Source organism: Salvelinus alpinus, chromosome 2 (genome assembly GCF_045679555.1).
Source record: "Salvelinus alpinus chromosome 2, SLU_Salpinus.1, whole genome shotgun sequence".
Classification (NCBI taxonomy): Eukaryota; Metazoa; Chordata; class Actinopteri; order Salmoniformes; family Salmonidae; genus Salvelinus; species Salvelinus alpinus.
This window is the reverse complement of record NC_092087.1, coordinates 38,871,693-38,893,169: the sequence shown is the minus strand read 5'-3', so window position 1 is coordinate 38,893,169 and position 21,477 is coordinate 38,871,693. Positions and strand designations below refer to the sequence as shown.

Sequence of the window (21,477 nt, the reverse complement as noted above, 5' to 3'; positions counted from 1 at the left end):
TATATATTGGGGTTGTCAAAGAAATCCAACTTGATGTTAGCCATTTGTTGGTCATTTGTTAGTCAAATTCCCTGATGAGGCAGTGCTATTATGATTGGGATGTACTCTGGAGATGAGTGTTGTATAACATCTTCCTTGGTTGTGTGTACAGTGCCAGTCAAACGTTTCGACACACCTACTCATTCATTGTAGAATAATATTGAAGACATCAAAACTATGAAATGACACCAAAAAGTGTTTAAAAAATCTAAATATATTTTAAAGTAGCCACCATTTGCCTTGATGACAGCTTTGCACACTCTTGGCATTCTCTCAACCAGTTTCACCTGGAATGTTTTTCCAACAATCTTGAAGGAGTTCCCACATATGCTGAGCACTTGTTGGCTGCTTTTCCTTCACTCTGCGGTCCAACTCATCCCAATTGTAAAGGGAAAGTGGGATACCTATTCAGTTGTACAACTGAATGCCTTCAACTGAAATGTGTATTCCGCATTTAACCCAACTTAACCCTCTGAATCAGAGAGGTGCGGGGGTCTGCCTTAAATCGAAATCCACATCTTCAGTGCCCGGGGAACAGTAGGTTCACTGCCTTGCTCAGGGGCAGAACGACAGATTTATTTCCCCTTGTTAGCTCGGGGATTCGATCCAGCAACCTTTCGGTTACTGGCCCAATGCTCTAACCACTAGGCTGCCTGCTACGAATTGGGTTGAGGTCGGGTGATTGTGGAGGCCAGGTCATCTGATGCAGCACTCCCTCACTCTCCTTCTTGGACAAATAGCCCTTACACATCCTGGAGGTGTGTTGGGTCATTGTCCTGTTGAAAAACAAATGATTGTCCCACTAAGCACAAACCAGATGGGATGGCGTATCGCTGCAGAATGCTGTGGTAGCCATGCTGGTTAAGTATGCTTTGAATTCTAAATACATAATCGACAGTGTTACCAGCAAAGCACCATCACACCTTCTCCATGCTTCACGGTGGGAACCACACATGCGGAGATCATCCGTTCACCTACTCTGCATCTCACAAAGACACGGCGGTTGGAACCAAAAATCTCACATTTAGATTATCAGACAAAGGACAGAGTTCCACCGGTCTAATGTCCTTTGCTCATATCTCTTGGCCCAAGCAAGTCTCTTCTTCTTATTGGTGTCCTTTAATAGTGGTTTATTTACAGCAATTCAAGCATGAACGCCTGATTCACGCAGTCTCCTCTGAGCATTTGATGTTGATGTGTCTGTTACTTGAATTCTGTGAAGCATTTATTTGGGCTGCAATCTGAGGTGCAGTTAACTCTAATGAACGTATCCTCTGCAGCAGAGGTAACTCTGGGTCTTCCTTTCCTGTGGCGGTCCTCATGAGAGCCCGTTTCATCATAGCGCTTGATGGGTTTTTGCGACTGCACTTGAAGAAACTTTCAAGGTTCTTGAAATGTTCCGTATTAACTGACCTTCATGTCTTAAAGTAATGATGGACTGTCGTTTCCCTTAGCTTATTTGAGCTGTTCTTGCCATAATATGGACTTGGTCTTTTTCCAAATAGGGCTATCTTCTGTATACCTCCCCTATGTTGTCACAACACAACTGATACCTCCCTATGTCAACACAACACAACACAAGGCACACCTGTTAATTGAAATGCATTCCAGGTGACTACCTCATGAAGCTGGTTGAGAGAATGCCAGAGTGTGCAAAGGTTGGCTACTTTGAAGAATCTCAAATATATATATATAAAATATATTTTGATTTGTTTGACACTTTTTTGGTTACTACATGGTTCCATGTGTGTTATTTCATCGTTTTGATGTCCTCACTATTATTCTACAATGTAGAAAATAGTAGAAATGAAGAAAAACCCTTGTATGAGTAGGCGTGTCCAAACTTTTGACTGGTACTGAATGTGATAGCTAAAGGGCGGGCCATAGCCATCCCAGTGGATCTGGACAGCCAGGTGAACAACCTGTTTGTGAAGTCCAACAACATCGTTCAGAAGACAGCCATGTCCTGGAGAATGTCTGCCCGTAACGCTGCACGCAGAGACTCAGTACTGACCACCTCCCGAGACTACAGGAACATCATCGAGAGACTGCAGGTGGGTACACTGTTTGTGAGTCTGTCTGTGGAACGAGGCTAGGGAAATGTAATCCCTCCTAAATTCATAGATATTGCTCTACACGTGCAAGGACTGACAGACCATGACATCCAAGCGATCATTTTGAAGCTATACATTGTTTGTTTACATTCTTGTTGTTTGTGATTAATAAAACCTTATATTTTGGATTATGATAAAGACAGACAGTTGTGTTAAGCTCATTAGCCCTTTATAAGTTATATTCTTCAAGAATCAGTGAGTGAAAAAAGAATTGAAATGAAAGTTATCAACTTCACAAATCCCAGACCAGCTTAAATTTTTTGTACCTCAGTGTGTTAAAGAGGTAGTGCGAGATTTTGGCAATTAAGCCTTTCTCTACTTACCCAGAGTCAGATGGGCAGTTGTGAACTAGCACAATTGCTAGCTATGGCTCACAAAATGACCTACACCTTCCTTCAAACTTCAGTCAAAGACACACAAAAGGTATGAGTTTCTGACTCTAGGTAAGTACAAAAAGGGCTTCTTTGGCAAAATCTTGTACTATCCCTTTACCACATTGAGGCACAAAAAGTTAAAGCTACAGTCTGGGATTTGTGAAGTTGGTAACTGTCATTTAAATTCTTTATATTTACTCATTGATTCTTGAATAATATAACTTATAAATGCCTCGTAAGCTTAGTACAACAGTCTTTATCATTAATTACCAAAATCTTGCACTATCCCTTTAACTCGCTCCCTTTTTCTCTGCCCCTCTTTCTCTCTCCCCCCTTTCCCTCCCTGTCCCTTTGTCTCTGTAGGACATAGTGTCAGCTCTAGAAGACCGCCTGCGTCCGTTGGTCCAGGCTGAGCTGTCTGTCCTAGTGGATGTACTGCATCGGCCCGAGCTACTCTTCCCTGAGAACACTGACTCCCGCAGGAAGTGTGAGAGTGGCGGCTTCATCTGCAAGTACGTGTGTTCACACTAACAATCCCACCCCACGCTAAACAACGTATACAGTGTATGGGATAGTATGTAGCAGAGGTGGGACCAAGTCATTGTTTTACAAGTCACAAGTAAGTCTCAAGTCTTAGCACTCAAGTCCCAAGACAAGTCCCAAGTCAAGACAGGCAAGTCCGAGTCAAGTCTAAAGTGAAGACGGTCAAGTCTCAAGTCTTTAACTTTGAGTTTCGAGTCCTAAACAAGTCATTATGTGCTTTTTCTCACCTTTATTTAACCAGGTAGGCTAGTTGAGAACAAGTTCTCATTTACAATTGCGACCTGGCCAAGATAAAGCAAAGCAGTTCGACACATACAACAAAACAGAGTTACACATGGAATAAACAAACATACAGTCAATAATACAGTAGAAAAGGTCTGTATACAGTGTGTGCAAATGAGGTAAGATAAGGGAGGTAAGGCAATAAATAGGCCATGGTGGCGAAGTAATTACAATATAGCAATTAAACACTGGAATGATAGATGTGCAGGAGATGAATGTGCTATGCGTGCTCTTCACCAAATGTAATACCATTTCATAATTCTAACAAGAGTAATAGTTAGTATATTACATTTAAGCAAATCATGAATGCTTTTAAAAATATCTATATATTTATTACTTTACAAATAAATGTTATATTTCTATGGAAATACATGGGTAGCCATGAGAAAGACACCCCCCCCCCCCCCAATAGTGATCGACTATTGAGGATCGCTATGGGGTGCAATCGGCGATGTAGGCTTGTACACAATCGCCCAACCTTGTTTTAGGAACGTCAGGCAGGATTTAGGCTACCAACCGCCTAGCCATTTGTAGCTCAATCTTGGGTGCAATGATCACGTTCCCACACTGACTGACTGTGTGGAGGCTCATTGATTTAACTTTACGCTAGCCAACATGATACACTAGTAAAGTAATAAAATATATAGCTGTCTGCTATATTAGCCACGACTTATTGTTTTTTGTGCAGCTTCAAATGTCGAATGTGGAAATGTGGACTTCAGTGCACAACACATCAGCTGTCTGTGACCAGGTGAAAAACATTTCTAAGCCAAACCTTCATGTCATAACTGCTAACTGCTACACATAGCCTACTTTGTTACCATATTATCGAACATCATAGTCAACATAGAATAGAAGTAACGCATTAGTAAACCCGCTACAATTACAGTACAGTGTACAGTCAGCAAGCAGTTTAGCAGTTACACCGGCGGGCCCCGGTGGCAATAAACTATTAAAACCAAAAGCTTCCTTGACTTGGAAGGGTTCTCGTGTTGGATAGCCATAGCCAGCTAGCTAACATAGCATCCTTCTCTGTTTGAGCCGGGTGTTTTGAGGAGGCGAAACTAGCTAGTGAAAAGTAAAATACTACGAAATATAGCTCTATCTCTCTCCCTCTCCCTTTCTCTCTTGCTTCTCCTTCAAATTTGAAGAAATGTATTTGTTGAAAACTGTTCAACTGTTGTCTTTCTCTCTCTCTGAGTCAACTACTCACCACATTGTATGAACTGCAGTGCTAGCTAGCTGTATCGTAAGCTTTCAGTTCTAGATTTATTCTCTGATCCTTGATTGGGTGGACAAAATGTCAGTTCATGCTGCAAGAGCTCTAATACAGTTGAAGTCGGAAGTTTACATACACTTAGGTTGGAGTCATTAAAACTTGTTTTTCAACCACTCCTCAAATTTCTTGTTAACAAACTATAGTTTTGGCAAGTCGGTTAGGACATCTACTTTGTGCATGACACAAGTAATTTTTTCAACAATTGTTTACAGACAGATTATTTCACTTATAATTCACTGTATCACAATTCCAGTGGGTCAGAAGTTTACATACACTAACATGCTGACCAGACCGGACACGTCGCGTGCGCGAGCGTCGCAAAATAAATTTAGAAATCCATGTTATTCAATTATTGCACCCACACTGCTCGCTCGCGCCAACGAGTGTCTGCGGGCTAAAATTGAAGTCATTCCTATTTCTGACGCAGATCGCGCTGAAAGTCCTGCCTCTCCCATCTCCTCATTGGTTTATAGAAGCAGGTACCCACGTGCCATCTCCTCATTGGTTATACCCACGTGGGTGATTGAAAGATGAACTTTGTTGCCGGTTGTCGTGGTAATACAATGAAAGTTTAGATGCGATCACCATATAAGTTCTAAGATGAAAAAGCCTGGATGGAGAAGAGATGACTAGAAACGATTCTGTTGGCCGTTTTATGTGTGGATTTATTGTCGGAGTAGAGGTCCTTGTGCATTTCAGGTAAAATAACAACTCAATGTTTATATCCCAGGACAAATTAGCTAGCAACAGCAAGCTAGCTAAATAGTACAAATTAAAGTTAGCTAGCAAGTGCAAGCTAACTAGCTAAATTGCCATACATGTTTAATGCTTTTCGACCTGTCCCCAAATTAATGTCATTGGTTCAGAGTTTGTTTTGATATTTTAACCTGCGTGTCGTGATCGCGTTTGGTGTGGGGGGGCAAAATACATTTATGCACGATAGTGCACGATGGCGCACGCGCGCAGCTGGTTTGGGTTCCGTGTAAGTTGACTGTGCCTTTAAACAGCTTGGAAAATTCCAGAAAATGATGTCATGGCTTTAGAAGCTTCTGATAGGCTAATTGACATCATTTGAGTCAATTGGTGTACCTGTGCATGTATTTCAAGATCTACCTTCAAACTCAGTGCCTCTTTGCTTGACATAATGGGAAAATCAAAAGAAATCAGCCAAGACCTCAGAAAAAAAATTGTAGACCTCCAAGTCTGGTTCATCCTTGGGAGCAATTTCCAAATGCCTGAAGGTACCACATTCATCTGTACAAACAATAGTACGCAAATATAAACACCATGGGACCACGCAGCCCTACCACCATATCGCTCAGGAAGGAGACTCGTTCTGTCTCCTAGAGAGTAATGTACTTTGGTGCGAAAAGTTCAAATCAATCCCAGAACAACAGCAAAGGACCTTGTGAAGATGCTGGAGGAAACAGGTACAAAAGTATCTATATCCACAGTAAAAAGAGTACTATATCGACATAACCTGAAAGGCTGCTCAGCAAGGAAGAAGCCACTGCTCCAAAACCGCCATAAAAAAAGCCAGACTACGGTTTGCAACTGCACATGGGGACAAAGATTACTTTTTGGAGAAATGTCCTCTGGTCTGATTAAACAAAAATAGAACTGTTTGGCCATAGTCACCATTGTTATGTTTAGAGGAAAAAGGGGGAGGCTTGTGTATGTAAACTTCCGACTTCAACTATACACACACACACACACACACTTCCGTTCAAAAGTTTGGGGTCACTTAGAAATTTGCTTTTTTGAAAGAAAAGCATATTTTTTGTCCATTTAAAATAACATCAACTTGATTAGAAATGCAGTGTAAACATTGTTAATGTTGTAAATTACTATTGTAGCTGGAATCTGCTGATTAAAAAAATATATAAAAAAAATAAAAAAACATTTAATGGAATATCTATGTAGCCGTACAGAGGCCCATTATCAGCAAATCATCAAATCAAATTTTATTTGTCAAATACACATGGTTAGCAGATGTTAATGCGAGTGTAGCAAAATGCTTGTGCTTCTAGTTCCGACAATGCAGTAATAACCAACGAGTAATCTAACCTAACAATTCCACAACTACTACATTATACACACAAGTGTAAAGGGATAAAGAATATGTACATAAAGATATATGAATGAGTGATGGTACAGAACGGCATAGGCAAGATGCAGTAGATGGTATCGAGTACAGTATATACATATGAGATGAGTAATGTAGGGTATGTCAACATATAAAAGTGCATAGTTTAAAGTGGCTAGTGATACATGTATTACATAAAGATGGCAAGATGCAGTAGATGATATAGAGTACAGTATATACAGTGAGGAGAACAAGTATTTGATACACTGCAGATTTTGCATGTTTTCCTACTTACAAAGCATGTAGAGGTCTGTAATTTTTTTTATCATAGTCACTTCAACTGTGAGAGACGGAATCTAAAACAAAAATCCAGAAAATCACATTGTATGATTTTTAAGTAATTAATTTGCATTTTATTGCATGACATAAGTATTTGATCACCTACCAACCAGTAAGAATTCCGGCTCTCACAGACCTGTTAGTTTTTCTTTAAGAAGCCCTCCTGTTCTCCACTCATTACCTGTATTAACTGCACCTGTTTGAACTCGTTACCTGTATAAAAGACACCTGTCCACACACTCAATCAAACAGACTCCAACCTCTCCACAATGGCCAAGACCAGAGAGCTGTGTAAGGACATCAGGCATAAAATTGTAGACCTGCACAAGGCTGGGATGGGCTACAGGACAATAGGCAAACAGCTGGGTGAGAAGGCAACAACTGTTGGCGCAATTATTAGAAAATGGAAGAAGTTGAAGGTCAATCACCCTCGGTCTGGGGCTCCATGCAAGATCTCACCTCGTGGGGCATCAATGATCATGAGGAAGGTGAGGGATCAGCCCAGAACTACACGGCAGGACCTGGTCAATGACCTGAAGAGAGCTGGGACCACGGTCTCAAAGAAAACCATTAGTAACACACAACGCTGTCATGGATTAAAATCCTGCAGCGCACGCAAGGTCCCCCTGCTCAAAGCCAGCGCATGTCCAGGCCCGTCTGAAGTTTGCCAATGACCATCTGGATGATCCAGAGGAGGAATGGGAGAAGGTCATGTTGTCTGATGAGACAAAAATAGAGCTTTTTGGTCTAAACTCCACTCGCTGTGTTTGGAGGAAGAAGGATGAGTACAACCCCAAGAACACCATCCCAAACGTGAAGCATGGAGGTGGAAACATCATTCTTTGGGGATGCTTTTCTGCAAAGGGGACAGGACGACTGCACCGTATTGAGGGGAGGATGGATGGGGCCATGTATCGCGAGATCTTGGCCAACAACCTCCTTCCCTCAGTAAGAGCATTGAAGATGGGTCGTGGCTGGGTCTTCCAGGATGACAACGACCCGAAACACACAGCCAGGGCAACTAAGGAGTGGCTCCGTAAGAAGCATCTCAAGGTCCTGGAATGGCCTAGCCAGTCTCCAGACCTGAACCCAATAGAAAATCTTTGGAGGGAGCTGAAAGTCCGTATTGCCAAGCGACAGCCCCGAAACCTGAAGGATCTGGAGAAGGTCTGTATGGAGGAGTGGGCCAAAATCCCTGCTGCAGTGTGTGCAAACCTGGTCAAGAACTACAGGAAACGTATGATCTCTGTAATTGCAAACAAAGGTTTCTGTACCAAATATTAAGTTCTGCTTTTCTGATGTATCAAATACTTATGTCATGCAATAAAATGCAAATTAATTACTTAAAAATCATACAATGTGATTTTCTGGATTTTTGTTTTGGATTCCGTCTCTCACAGTTGAAGTGTACCTATGATAAAAATTACAGACCTCTACATGCTTTGTAAGTAGGAAAACCTGCAAAATCAGCAGTGTATCAAATACTTGTTCTCCCCACTGTACATATACATTATATTAAGTGGCATTGTTTAAAGTGGCTAGTGATACATTTTTGATCAATTTCCATCAATTCCATTATTAAAGTGAGCTGGAGTTGAGTCAGTATTTTGGCAGCAGCCACTCGATGTTAGTGGTGGCTGTTTAACAGTCTGATGGCCTTGAGATAGAAGCTGTGTTTCAGTCTCTCGGTCCCTGCTTTGATGCACCTGTACTGACCTCGCCTTCTGGATGATAGCGAGGTGAACAGGCAGTGGCTCGGGTGGTTGTTGTCCTTGATGATCTTTATGGCCTTCCTGTGACATCGGGTGGTGTAGGTGTCCTGGAGGGACAGCAACCATTACTCCTGTGTTCCAATTGCACGCTAATCCAAGTTTATCATTTTAAAAGGCTAATTGATCATTATAAAACCCTTTTGCAATTATGTTAGCACAGCTGAAAACTGTTGTGCTGATTAAATAAGCAAAAAACTGGCATTCTTTAGACTCGTTGAGTATCTGGGGCGTCATTATTTGTGGGTTCGATTACAGGCTCAAAATGGCCAGAAACAAATAACTTTCTTCTAAAACTCATCAGTCTATTCTTGTTCTGAGAAATGAAGGCTATTCCATGCGAGAAATTGCCAAGAAACTGAAGATCTCGTACAAGGCTGTGTACTACTCCCTTCACAGAACAGCGCAAACTGGTCCTAACCAGAATAGAAAGAGGAGTGCGAGGCCCCGGTGCACGTCTGAGCAAGAGGACAAGTACATTAGTGTCTAGTTTGAGAAACCGATGCCTCACAAGTCCTCAACTGGCAGCTTCATTAAATAGTACCCGCAAAACACCAGTCTCAACGTCAACAGTGAAGAGGCGACTCCGGGATGCTGGGCTTCAAGGTAGAGTTGCAAAGAAAAAGCCATATCTCAGACTGGCCAACGAAAAGAAAAGATTAAGATGGGCAAAAGAACACACACTGGATAGAGGAATTCTGCCTCGAAGGCCAGGATCCCGGAGTCACCTCTTCACTAGACCCTGCCACATCTCGTGCCTGAGCCGTTGAATTGTTACTCCACTTTGTCCCTGTACCGGCATATTATTTTTTTTGATTGCCTTGCAGCGGGACTAACTATAAACTAACTGTTTATATTCAGCCATGTACACATGTACCCAGCTGTGACGATAACTGACAATAATTATTTTGGGAGGTAATTTGGCCAGCATTTGATTGTAAGGAATTCTAGATCAGGTGAGCAGAAGGACTTGAGTTCCTCTCTGTTATGATTACACCATGAGTCGTTAATCATGAAGCATACAACCACGCCCTTCCTCTTCCCAGAGAGGTGTTTATCTCTTACTCTCTTAGGCTGATACAGAGAAACTCATCCATGCTTGACTACTGTAATGCTCTCCTGTCTGGTCTACCCAAGAAAGCCATTGGTCAATTGCAAAACATACAGAATGCTGCAGCACGGGTACTGACCAAGACCAGACGGAGAGCGCACATTACACCGGTTTTAAAGTCTCTGCACTGGCTGCCTATGAGTTTTAGAATTAATTTTAAGATTCTTCTATTGGTTTTCAAATGAATCCATGATTGTGCACCCCGATACATATCAGACATCCTTTTAAGTTATGTAACCAAGAGGTCCCTCACGTCCTCTGGCACTGGCCTTTTAACTATCCCAAAGTCTAGGACCAAGAGGCATGGAGAGGCCTCTTTTTTTAGTTACTATGCCCCTTGCCTCTGGACTACCCTGCCAGAACCTGTGGGGGGCTGAAGCTGTGGACATATTTAAAGGGATCTTAAAACAAACCTTTTTAGCTTCACTTTTCCTTAGGATGCTTTTTTTAGTCTTTCAGTTTTAAATTGTTATTCTTTTGTTTTTTATCCTCATGTTTGTTGTGTAGTAAATATTTGTTTTTATTTTCATTTTTTGTATTTGTTTTTTTCCTGTGAAGCACATTGTGTTGCATTCATGTCTGAAATGTGCTGTATAAATAAAGCTTGATTTAATAACGGGATGCAATTTGGATACCCAAGCTATAGGCTTCTGTAGCTATGCGCAAATGACAGTTATAGCGCCAAACCTACCAAGTTGATTTATGATTTCTAGATTTTTAATTATATGCCCGGACTTTTCACTGTGTTTTCTACAATTTGTATCGTGTTAAATATTTGCCACTATAGGTAGCCACCGTCAGTTATACCCACATACATGTATAACTGTCACTGACTTTAGTGTTAGTTTCTTTAAATATTTTGTTTAAATCAAATCAAAGTTTATTTGTCACGTGCGCCAAATACAACAGGTGTAGGCCTTACAGTGGAATGCTTACTTACAGGCTCTAACCAACAGTGCAATTTATATATTTTTTAAAGGTATTAGGTGAACAATAGGGAAGTACAGAAATAAAAACAACAGTAAAAAGACAGTGAAAAATAACAGTAGACTCGCTACTTGTTTACCTGTCACGTTTGTGTGGTTGTTCCTGAGGATCGCTAGCAATAGTGGATCATATTAGGCCAACGTATTACAAGTTGGGACATGTAGCCTATTTGAATCATTATGGAACACAGACAATACATAGCAGTTTAAACCTGGAGCCTGGGCCACGCTTCATGACGAATGGACCGCTGTCATCAAAGTTCTATGATTAGTTAGGATTATTATGGTAGGTTTATAGGACTACTGTTCAACCCCTATTGTACATTATTCTCACCTTCCAATATTTCATGAATTGAATATTGTAACTTTTAGGATGAATCAAACCAATATATTTCATGTGTAAAGGCTTTCTAAACTTTTAATTTGTATTGTTCATAAATACTTTATGAGCCCTAAATAATATACAAGATCAGACTATTTTTGTATCTACCAATTGGTGCTTAAAATGAGACCAATATGTATGTATTTACATGGCTTTCTTTCTTGGTCCCTAATATTCTGAACTGTCTGTCGAGAAAATTCTAATTAAATTGGATAAAAGTACTGAAAACGCAATTGCATGAAAACTCCAGCAGATAATCTGTTGGCCAGCAAGTGGGAGGATTTTCAGCGGTTAAATAAATTCTATTCAATGCGCGCAAGGGAACCATGCCTGAAATGCTTGTTACGCACCTACATACAATGCCTTTGGAAAGTATTCAGACCCCTTGACTTTTTCCACATTTTGTTACGTTACAGCCTTGTCCTAAAATGGATTAAGTAAAACAAAATCTACACTCAATATCCCATATATGACAAAGCGAAAACAGGTTTTTAGAAATGTTTGCACATTTATTAAATGTAAAAAACAGATACCTTATTTCCACAAGTATTCAGACCCTTTGCTATTTGCCTTGAAATTGAGCTCAGGTGCATCCTCTTTCCATTGATCATCCTTTAGATGTTTCTACAACTTGATTAGAGTCCACCTGTGGTAAATTCAACTGATTGGACATGATTTGGAAAGGCACGCACCTGTCTGTATATGGTCCCACAGTTGACAGTGTATTTCAGAGCAAAAACCAAGCCATGAGGTCGAAGGAATTGTCCGTAGAGCTCCGAGACAGGATTGTGTTGAAGCACAGATCTGGGGGAGGGTACCAAAACATTTCTGCAGCATTGAAGGTCCTCAAGAACACATTGGCCTCGATCATTCTTCAATGGAAGAAGTTTAGAACCACCAAGACTCTTCCTAGAGCTGGCCGCCCGGCCAAACTGAGCAATCGGGGAGAAGGGTCTTGGTCAGGGAGGTGGCCAAGAACCCGATGGTCACTCTGACAGAGCTCTAGAGTTCTGGTCTGTTGAAAGCAAGATAGGCCAAAGAGTTCAGAGTGCCAACGTCACGTCTGGAGGGGACCTGGTGGTGGCAGCTTCTTGCTGTGGGGATCTTTTTCAGTGGCAGGGACTGGGAGACTAGTCAGGATCGAGGGAAAGATGAATGTAGCAAAGTACAGAGAGATCCTTGATGAAAACCTGCTCCAGAGCGCTCAGGACCTCAGACTGGGGCGAAGGTTCACCATCCAACAGGACAGTGGCTTCGGGACAAGTCTCTGAATGTCCTTGAGTGGCCCAGCCAGAAACCGGACCTGAACCCAATCGCACATCTCTGGAGAGACTTGAAAATAGCTGTGCAGCAACGCTCCCCATCCAACCTGACAGAGCTTGAGATGATCTGCAGAGAAGAATGGGAGAAACTCCCCAAATACAGGTGTGCCAAGCTTGTAGCGTCATACCCAAGAAGACTTGAGGCTGTAATCGCTGCCAAAAATGCTTCAACAAAGTACTGAGTAAATAGTCTGAATACTTATGTGAGTGTGATATTTAAGTTTTTGCTTTGTCATTATGGGGTTTAGCTTGATGAGGGGGGGGACTATTGATTCAATTTTAGCATAAGTCTGTAACAATGTGGAAAATGTCAAGGGGTCTGAATACTTTCCGAATGCAAGTCTGAATTCCAACTACTGAGAAGTGTGTAGGAAAGGCTCACATTTCCTAAGTCTGAATCGGGCCCAATATGGTTGCTGTGGTGGATAAAGTAAAAAGATTATGCAAAGTTTTCACATTACTGTACCCATGGCATTACATATGAGAACTAGTAATTATTAAATTAATAGGGTCTTTGTGACTGTACCGTCATTCTCCTTCCTGATCCCCTCCGTCTGGTACTTGGTGATGTCAGCTCCACTTTCAGATCAACCAACTGGCTCTTGTAGAAGGATAGTTCAGTCTGTGTTGCTCAGCTGCTCTCCCTGCTTCAACACGATGACCCACAGGTTGTGCACAGTGTCTCTGAGGTCTTCCAGTTTAGTCCAGATGTCAGGTTGGGTGGTGGTCTGTGTGTCGGTCTCTCCCTGAACCCAGACACACAGCGGCAACACCAGTGGAACTACAGACGCCCTCATTCTGACAGTACCAACACCGTCTAGTGTACCTTCTAGTGTCAAATTGATTTCAGCTCATGAAACGTAGGACCAGCACTTTACATGTTGCATTTTCTATTTTTGTTCAGTATAGTTGGGTGTGGCCAAGGCCTTCAAAAAGAGAACATTTGTGGATAAGATTATTGGTCATGGGAAACGTGAAGCTGTTTTTTATCTTAAGTTATGTGTCTGCGTGAATTTCTATTTCCACTTGACAGACTTCATCTGAAAAGAAACAAAATTAAGTGTTTACTTGCAATGACTAATATGTGATTGTTTTCCAATAAAAAACCTAGTTGAATGCACTGACTAAGTCGCTCTGGTTAAATGACTTAAATGAAAATGTGTGTACAACACCCACCACCCCACCTTACAGTGAGCCCCAAACCCACCCATCCAGTCAATCCTTGTGAACTCAACCCCACCATGACCCCATGGTTAGTGACCCCACGGTGACCTTTGACACTGTATCTCCCCAGGCTGATCAAACACACCAAGCAGCTTCTGGAGGAGAATGAAGAGAGGCTGTGTATCAAGGTCCTGCAGACCCTCCGAGAGATGATGACCAAAGACAGAGGATACGGAGAGAAGGTAGGACACGAGTCACAACACAACACACCTTACCTTACCTCCATCAGCAGCCCCGAACCTCGAATACCACTGCTTCTCTCCATCACAGTATAGTGGTGTCGATGACCAACCTAGTTTCTACCCTTCTCTTTTTAGGATCGCTCACATTGTACAACTCATCAACCATCTTTTTATTATGATGTGATACGGAATGATATGGATCTACATGATGAGTACACACACACAGACACACACACACACTGAGCTGGTCCAGGCTAGACTGACCTCATGAATACTTGGCTGGACACTAACTCACCAGCACGGTCCAATGAAAGCATTCATGTCTGAGGTCAAGCAGGGAGATATAACCCCCGATCTTCCTAGAAAGGGAATTGGCTCAGAATGGATGGATCTCGCCTTTACTATTATACCAATTCTTTCCGTTGTGTGTCAAACACCCTTTACTAATGAACGTATTTTCTAAAGTATTAAATGTGTACTAAGATGCACATCACATGAGTGCTTTAAAGACACTCTTTATATACCGTCTGACTAAAGTTTGTGTATGCTTCCTAATGTTGTGGTGTGCCCTGTTCACACTGATACAGCAGCAGCCTGTATCCTCCCTATGCTAACCAATGGCTGACAGTACCTCCGTCATTACGTAAGAGCAGTCATAGCTTTTAGGAGGTATAGTTGATTCGGGGCAGCAGATAGCCTAGTGGTTAGAGAGGTGGCCCAGTAACCGAAAGGTTGCTAGATTGAATCCCCGAGCTGACAATGTAAAAAAATGAATCTGTCGTTCTGCCCCTGAACAAGGCAGTTAACTCGCTGTATCTAGGCCGTCATTGTAAATAAGAATTTGTTCTTAACTGACTTGTCTAGTTAAATAAAAAAATAAAAATCTAAATTGTAAAGCCTTCAAAAGAGATCAGTAGGTTAAGATTATTGGTCGTGGGAAGTGTGAACCTGCTGTTTATCATGTGTCTGCGTGAATTTCTATTTTCAACTTCCCCTGAATAGAAAAGTCCAATAAAGAGTTAATGAGCACAAGGGTCTACTTGCTAAGACTGTGACATTTCATTTTTTTTGTTCCATCTAATGATGTGGTGTGCCCTGCTCACACTGACACAGCAGCCTGCATCCTCTCTATGCTAATCCATGGCTAACCCTCCACCCCTCTCTTCTCTTTCAGCTCAGGGCCTTTGATGATGAGATGGATATGCCTGAGGTTGTCCCTCTTTTTCTTCTACTTCTCTCTCCCTCTTTCAGTTGTTCTGTGAATATGCCTTGTTCTCTTAAATGTAGGTCTGTGATTGTAGTTGTGGCTGTATGTGGTGGTGAAATGTGTCTGTAGGTAGTACGCCTGGGGTTGTAGTGGTAGTTTTGGGTTGCTTTCTCTGTCACCCTCTCTCCCGCTCATCCACCCGCTCTCCTCACCCTCCCAATCAGTAAGTACAGGTGTGGGTGGGTGGGTGTGTGCGCGCTCCCATACGTGCACGTGTGTGCGCTTTACCCAGTAGTGTTGTGCTGTTCCAGGGTGAGTCCCATGCTGGTAGGGCAGGCTGCCAGTATGTGTGTCCCAGTCAGTCTCTCTAAGGGCTGTGGAATGTGTGCACTAGTTCCATTTTGGAACATCCCTCCCTATTTCACTAGAAGGATGAATGGAGCTTTCAGGAAGAGCTTTAGTCAATGATATTGCAGCACCATGCTGTCATGGACAGGACCAGGAGTTCTTTCTGTTCTGGTCAAGTGTGCAGAGAAAATCCCTGGCCCTAGTCATGGACCACTAAGATGAGAGTGTGAGTTTGATAGAATATTCTGACACTTTCTGTTTGACCTGAATGCATTTGTGACCAGAAATGTTGGCTTCTCATATGTGTGCCATTTATTTATCTTCTCTTCCTCTCTCTCTTTCCCTATGCATTCTTCTTTCTCTCCATTCTCTACTTTCTATGTGCAGTCTGAGCTCATGGCTGTTTTAGGGTGTTTCCCCTGCCTTTCCCCAGGGTGTCAGTAGGAGGCACTGTAACAGTGTATCTAGGACTAGGAAGGTGTGTGTATGTGTGTGTGTGTGGCTGCGTCCTAGTTTTCCCTGCCTGTGAGCTGCACGATCCCTGGGCCGCTGCCAGCTCTGGGGCGGTGGTTACATAAGAACCGGGTCGGCTTTTTTACCTTTTTCCTGGAACCCAGCCTGCCTCTCTCTCCCTTCCTCTCTCCTTGATTCTATCCCTCTCTCTCATTGCTTCTCTCTCTCTCTCCTTGCTTCTCTCCCGCTCTCTCTCTCCTGCCCTCCACTGATGTGTGACCTTCAGAGGTAATTGCCAATAACAGTGTGGAGGAGCTGTATACCCAAAGACGCAGGCTGTGCATTCGCCGGAGGGGGCCAAGAGGGGATATGGGGGGGCTATATGGGGTACAGGGTTGAGGGGGGGTATATATCTGTCTACAGCCCTCCCTATCCACACCGGTTTGATGCCCCTCCCTCCTCACCGCTAGCTCTGATGTAATAACGGCAGTATGAGGAAAACAAGCCAGCCAACCTCGCCCACCTTCCCTTCTCTCGCTAATACCTCTCCCTCTTTCTCACTGTTTCCTTCTCTCTCTCCTTCCTTTTCCCCTCTATTTATCTTTCTCTGTCTCTTTCTCTCACTTTTTCTCAGTATCTCTCTCCTTCTTTCTCTCACACTCGGTACAGTACTGCAGACACTTACACTGTGTGTAGTCTAAGTGGAGTTGGCAGAGGTTGTTTCCGTGGGGTGTTAGTGTTGGAAGAGACTCCCCACACAGCACAGTGCAGACACACACTCCTCTCTGTGATTAAGCAAGAGGAATATATGTGGGTTAAAATGTAGCTTGTCTTTAATGCACATGAACATTATATGTGTGAGCTGCTCTAGAATATCTATGTTATGTATTCTTAATTCTGGTAGGACCGGCAACTCACAGGGGGACCATGTCTGTTCTAACCGAGCACTAACTAACTCAATTCAACACATCATGGGCTTGATGATAAGTTGATTAGGTGAAGCTGAATCATGTGTGTTGGTGTTGGGCCAGAACAAAAATGTTCTCATTCTGGTTCCCCACTGGTTCGCCACTAAATAAGCGTGTATTTTTGGTTCTGATGGGGTGCGACAGTTGAACTAATAGAGGCATCCATAAGTGATATTCTTCTAGAATCAATGGGTATCAAATGGATAAAAAATACAAATGGATGTAATAAATAATAAAAATGGATGTAGCCATCTCAGATTTCCTCTTAACACCTGGGCCCATGATTTAAAGAGGAAGGCGGCAAATCAGTGAGAGGGACTTAGTTCAGGAGGGTGTAGCATCACAAAACCGTCAGATATAAATGTTTTAGAGCAGATATGATACTCTGTCATGTAGAATATGTAATTGTGTCAGCTCTATACATTACATATCTGCAACATTCTGAACTGTGATTTTAGCTGAATAGATCCTTTATAGATGACTGTGACTATGTGCAATAGTAGTTCCGGTCACTTGTTGACACTCACCTGACACTTGGTTGGTATTGGCCTTGGCTCAAGAGCTTGGTTGGACTAGATGGATTTCATTTTACATCTGAGAAAAGTCTGAGAAAAGCAGGTTAGTTGCAGCGATAATGACAGAGAGCAACAGACATTTTATTAAGTTTCCTCAATGTCTTTATTGTGTTTGGAGAACTTTGGACAGTGGGCAGCCAAGCGGCAAACCCCAAGATCCATTTCAGTCAGCAACGGGTCTAAATATGACTGTCTCCCTCCGCCTGCTAAAACACAAACACATGGACATGCACAGCACACACACCAAAAAAACACCTAAAAGGGGAATGTTTTTGCATGTGTTTTCTCTTAACGTGGAATCTGGAGATGTGACAGACAGCAGGGGCTTGCCGCGGGGAGATTCCAGCTCAGTGGAACGATTGTTGGGGAGGATGTGGTGAGCATGAGGGGTTGTTGTGCGGTCGCTGTGGTCGGACCATGGGCGTTGGGGAGAGAGCGCAGATATGCTCTGATCAGCAGGCTGTGTGACGGTGGCTGTCTGGCTTTGATGTGGTCATACATTTTGAAGGAAACAGTATGATTATGTAAACTTAACTTTTTAAGTTAGATTTAAATATTCTTAAGTCTTTAAGTGATGTGTAAAAGGTAACAATCACTGAAAGTTTTAAGGTGACACAAACATGCTAGTCTCTATACAGACACATACCAGATATTCTCAGGCTTATCTACCCTATATTGGATATACAGTAGGAAAACAGTACACTATTCCAACCCTACACACACACACAGGCAGGGAAAACTAGGACACAGCCACACACATACACACACACACACACACACACAACCTACACACACAACCTCTCTAATGTAGCCAGTTATAGGCCTGCCCTCAGCCGCCCTTTATTCCCTCCTTCCCTGTCTGACCTTGTTTCAGGGGGGCCATGGTTGTGCTGGCAGAACCCTGTGTTGTGATTTGTCGTGTTATTCTCTCTCTCTCTCTCTCTTGTTATGGTGACAGATGGGGTTTCTAAGCTCCTGTGTGTCACTGAGCTCCATTATGTAACTCCCTCTCTCTCTCTCGCTCCCCTCCACCCCTCCCCCATCCACACCTCCGCTCCCCTTCTAGTGTATCTGCATCTTACGTAATTAACATGATTGCATGGGAGCGTGATCGGACTCCAAACAGTTGTAGCTAGCTAACAGGTATCCTGTACATCCCACTATGTGCCCGCACCTCTCCAAAAGGCCAAGGATCCACATGAAAGAGAAGAGAACCATGGATTACTTTTATTTGTGCTGTCATTTGTACAGTAGTATTGTACTTTGCTGACTGTAACGTTAGTCTGCAATTCGTTATATGCAGTGGTTCCAGAGTGAATTGTTGATTCTCTCCCCCACCCTCCATTTACTTCCTGATTGATAGTCATCATCGTCGCTGCTGACCCCTCCCTTTGCTTTGACCCCTCCATAACCTTCACACCACCCCGCTCTAACCAGTCAATGGCATGGCACAACCCTATAGCTGCCCTTTGCAAGTCAATCATTTATAAAATCATTAATAATCTGTTATAAACCCTGTGTCTTTCTATGTTGGCCGTACCAATGCTGCATGAGGAATAACCCTGTGTTTGTTTCTGTTGGCCCGCTATGCTGTGCTAACCCACCTCACTGCACCAGCAGCTGGATCTCAACCAGCCACAGAAAATACTGGATGACCAGAGGAGGGTAGGTACTAATCCTGACTGTAACATGAGCACAACCATAAACCCTTAACCCCAATTTATAACCTTAATAAACTACTGGTGGATCCTAGCATGAACATGAGCATAACATCAGAAAAGGGTAGGTACTACTGGTACTACTGGCCAGGAACGTAACTCTAACCTAACAGAAGCTCACACACATTCTACGATCAAGACCGACCGTAGAGATGGCTAGGCTTTCACCCTAGCCTGAACCCTTAACCCATCACTGAACTCAACAGATTACGAACCCCACTGCAGCCCTTACCCTACAGTTGTGGTTAGCTGACTTGGCGTCCTCCATATAATCACGGTTGGCTTAGTGTGTCTGTGTGTGTGGAAAGGATAAGCACAGGTGAAGCCTGTATTTCAGTGGCATTCTCTTAGCAGTTAGTTTGTCTCTAACATGAACTGGGTACTGCAATTGAACACAGATGGACCAACTCACACAACATATGCTACCTTCCCACCTCCACACACTTGTTGTCTCGAAGGAAATGGGGAGTGGAAGACAAAGATGTGGAGCGGGATTGGATGTTTGGCTCTCGATGTGTGATTGTGTAGTTTGTTTCACACAATGCCCAAACAATGTCCATTTATCTGCCCCCTGCCGATGACAGATAAGGCTCTGTTCTCCGTACTGCGTGGGTTAGCCCATCTCTGTTAGCTGGAGCATTACCATGGTAGCAGGCTTTATGTAATGTCGCTCTCATTCTCAAATGCACACCCACGGCTGACTTTAACACACACACACACACACACACACACACACACACACACACACACACACACAAACTCTGCCACCTCTCACTCTTTTCCCTCCGTTCCCCTCATGGGAGGTCTGTCAGGTAACGTGTGCGCTGCAGTTGCCGTGGCAATGGCAGAGTCGTGCAGACTCCCATTGGTGGCTGGATGAGTCATCATTGCTACGTCTTGGGAGGGCAGGCCTGTCTGAAAACAGCTAGGTCCCAAACTCCCAAAGCAGGACGCAGGCTCACTTTTACCAGGGATAGAGATATAACAAGCTTGATGACTTATTTTTTACCTGTGTTATTGAGTGTTTATTCGATATGTGAATGAGAATGTTGGGAGAGTAATAACAATATGGACATTTAGCAGATGCTTTATCTACAGTGATGTAGGTAGCCCTTTGCTGAAATCAATTCCATAACCCTGGTGTTTTCAGAGCCCTATTCCAACCAAAACCATCAAGCCATCTGAACTCTAATCTTCATCCTTGCAGGACTATGTGGGTAACTTAGAGCAGTGCAGTTCATGCACACAATGTTTATTTGGATTGGCTTGTCCTGAACCTGGGAAGTTGCCATATGTCCCTTCTCTCTTCAAACCACTTTAATCAATTCAACTGGGCCTCACTGGCATGATGATGCATATATGGTGCCCATAATGTACACTGTATAATAAACTCCCTCTCAAGTCTCCTCTCTTACATCATCACACTAATACACCTCCATTTTCTTCTCTCTGTAGGGTGAGGCGTTGAGGCAGATTCTAGTGAACCGTTACTATGGCAACTTCCATAGTAGGAGTGGTGGGCGGAGGGACAGCCTGACTGCCTTCAGCAACGGAACCCTGGTTCCAGTAGGGCCCAGCAAGAGCCAATCAGGTGAGAGCATCTCTCTGAGAGCATCCCCTATATATAGTATCTAGTATATAGTATCTCTATCTGTCATCTCCCCTGTCTGTCCTCTTCTCTGTGTCATCTTATTTGTCCCTCTGTTTGTCATCTTGTCTGTCTGTCTCTGTCTATCCTCTTCTCTGTCTCTCTGTCCTCTTCTTTGTCTCTCTGTCTGTCTTTCTCTCTGTCTCCCCATCTTCTCTGTCTGTCCTCTTCTCCATCTGTCCTCTGCTGTCTCTCGGTCTGTCTGTCCATTGTTTTGGACGAAAAGGTTAACTCTCAGGTAATTTTTATCCCATGTTGCATAAATCACCCCACAATCAAATTAGCTTGTTTTGTACATTTTTATGTAAGTTGTCACAAACTGTTATGAGTAATTTGCCAGATACAAATGAACAAAAAAATGAAGAGTTTCTAGAGCACACAGAAACCAAGCATGACAACGTTGCATATTCTTCTGACCTAATTCTGAACTCTGGACCTCTGCCCCCTTCCAAAGAAAAGTATCATTATTTATCTTTATTTGTCATGCAGATAGCACAACTTTGAGAGGTGAAAGTCTGTGCATGGTGG

The 21,477-nt window shown here is 43.0% G+C and overlaps 1 protein-coding gene across 2 annotated transcripts in view; it reads left to right on the top strand.

The window, feature by feature from the left end:
* Nucleotides 1–21,477, top strand: part of LOC139560316 (inositol 1,4,5-trisphosphate-gated calcium channel ITPR1) — a 162,177-nt gene that overhangs the window by 99,569 nt on the left and 41,131 nt on the right. Inside the window, exons 36-41 of one of the 2 annotated variants that reach the window (XM_071376979.1) lie at nt 1,909–2,093; nt 2,891–3,039; nt 13,921–14,032; nt 15,207–15,242; nt 19,204–19,248; nt 20,757–20,892. In XM_071376979.1, the coding sequence (XP_071233080.1) occupies nt 1,909–2,093; nt 2,891–3,039; nt 13,921–14,032; nt 15,207–15,242; nt 19,204–19,248; nt 20,757–20,892 (663 nt within the window). The remainder of the gene's footprint in view (nt 1–1,908; nt 2,094–2,890; nt 3,040–13,920; nt 14,033–15,206; nt 15,243–19,203; nt 19,249–20,756; nt 20,893–21,477) is intronic. The other variant, XM_071376986.1, reaches the window with a different exon arrangement.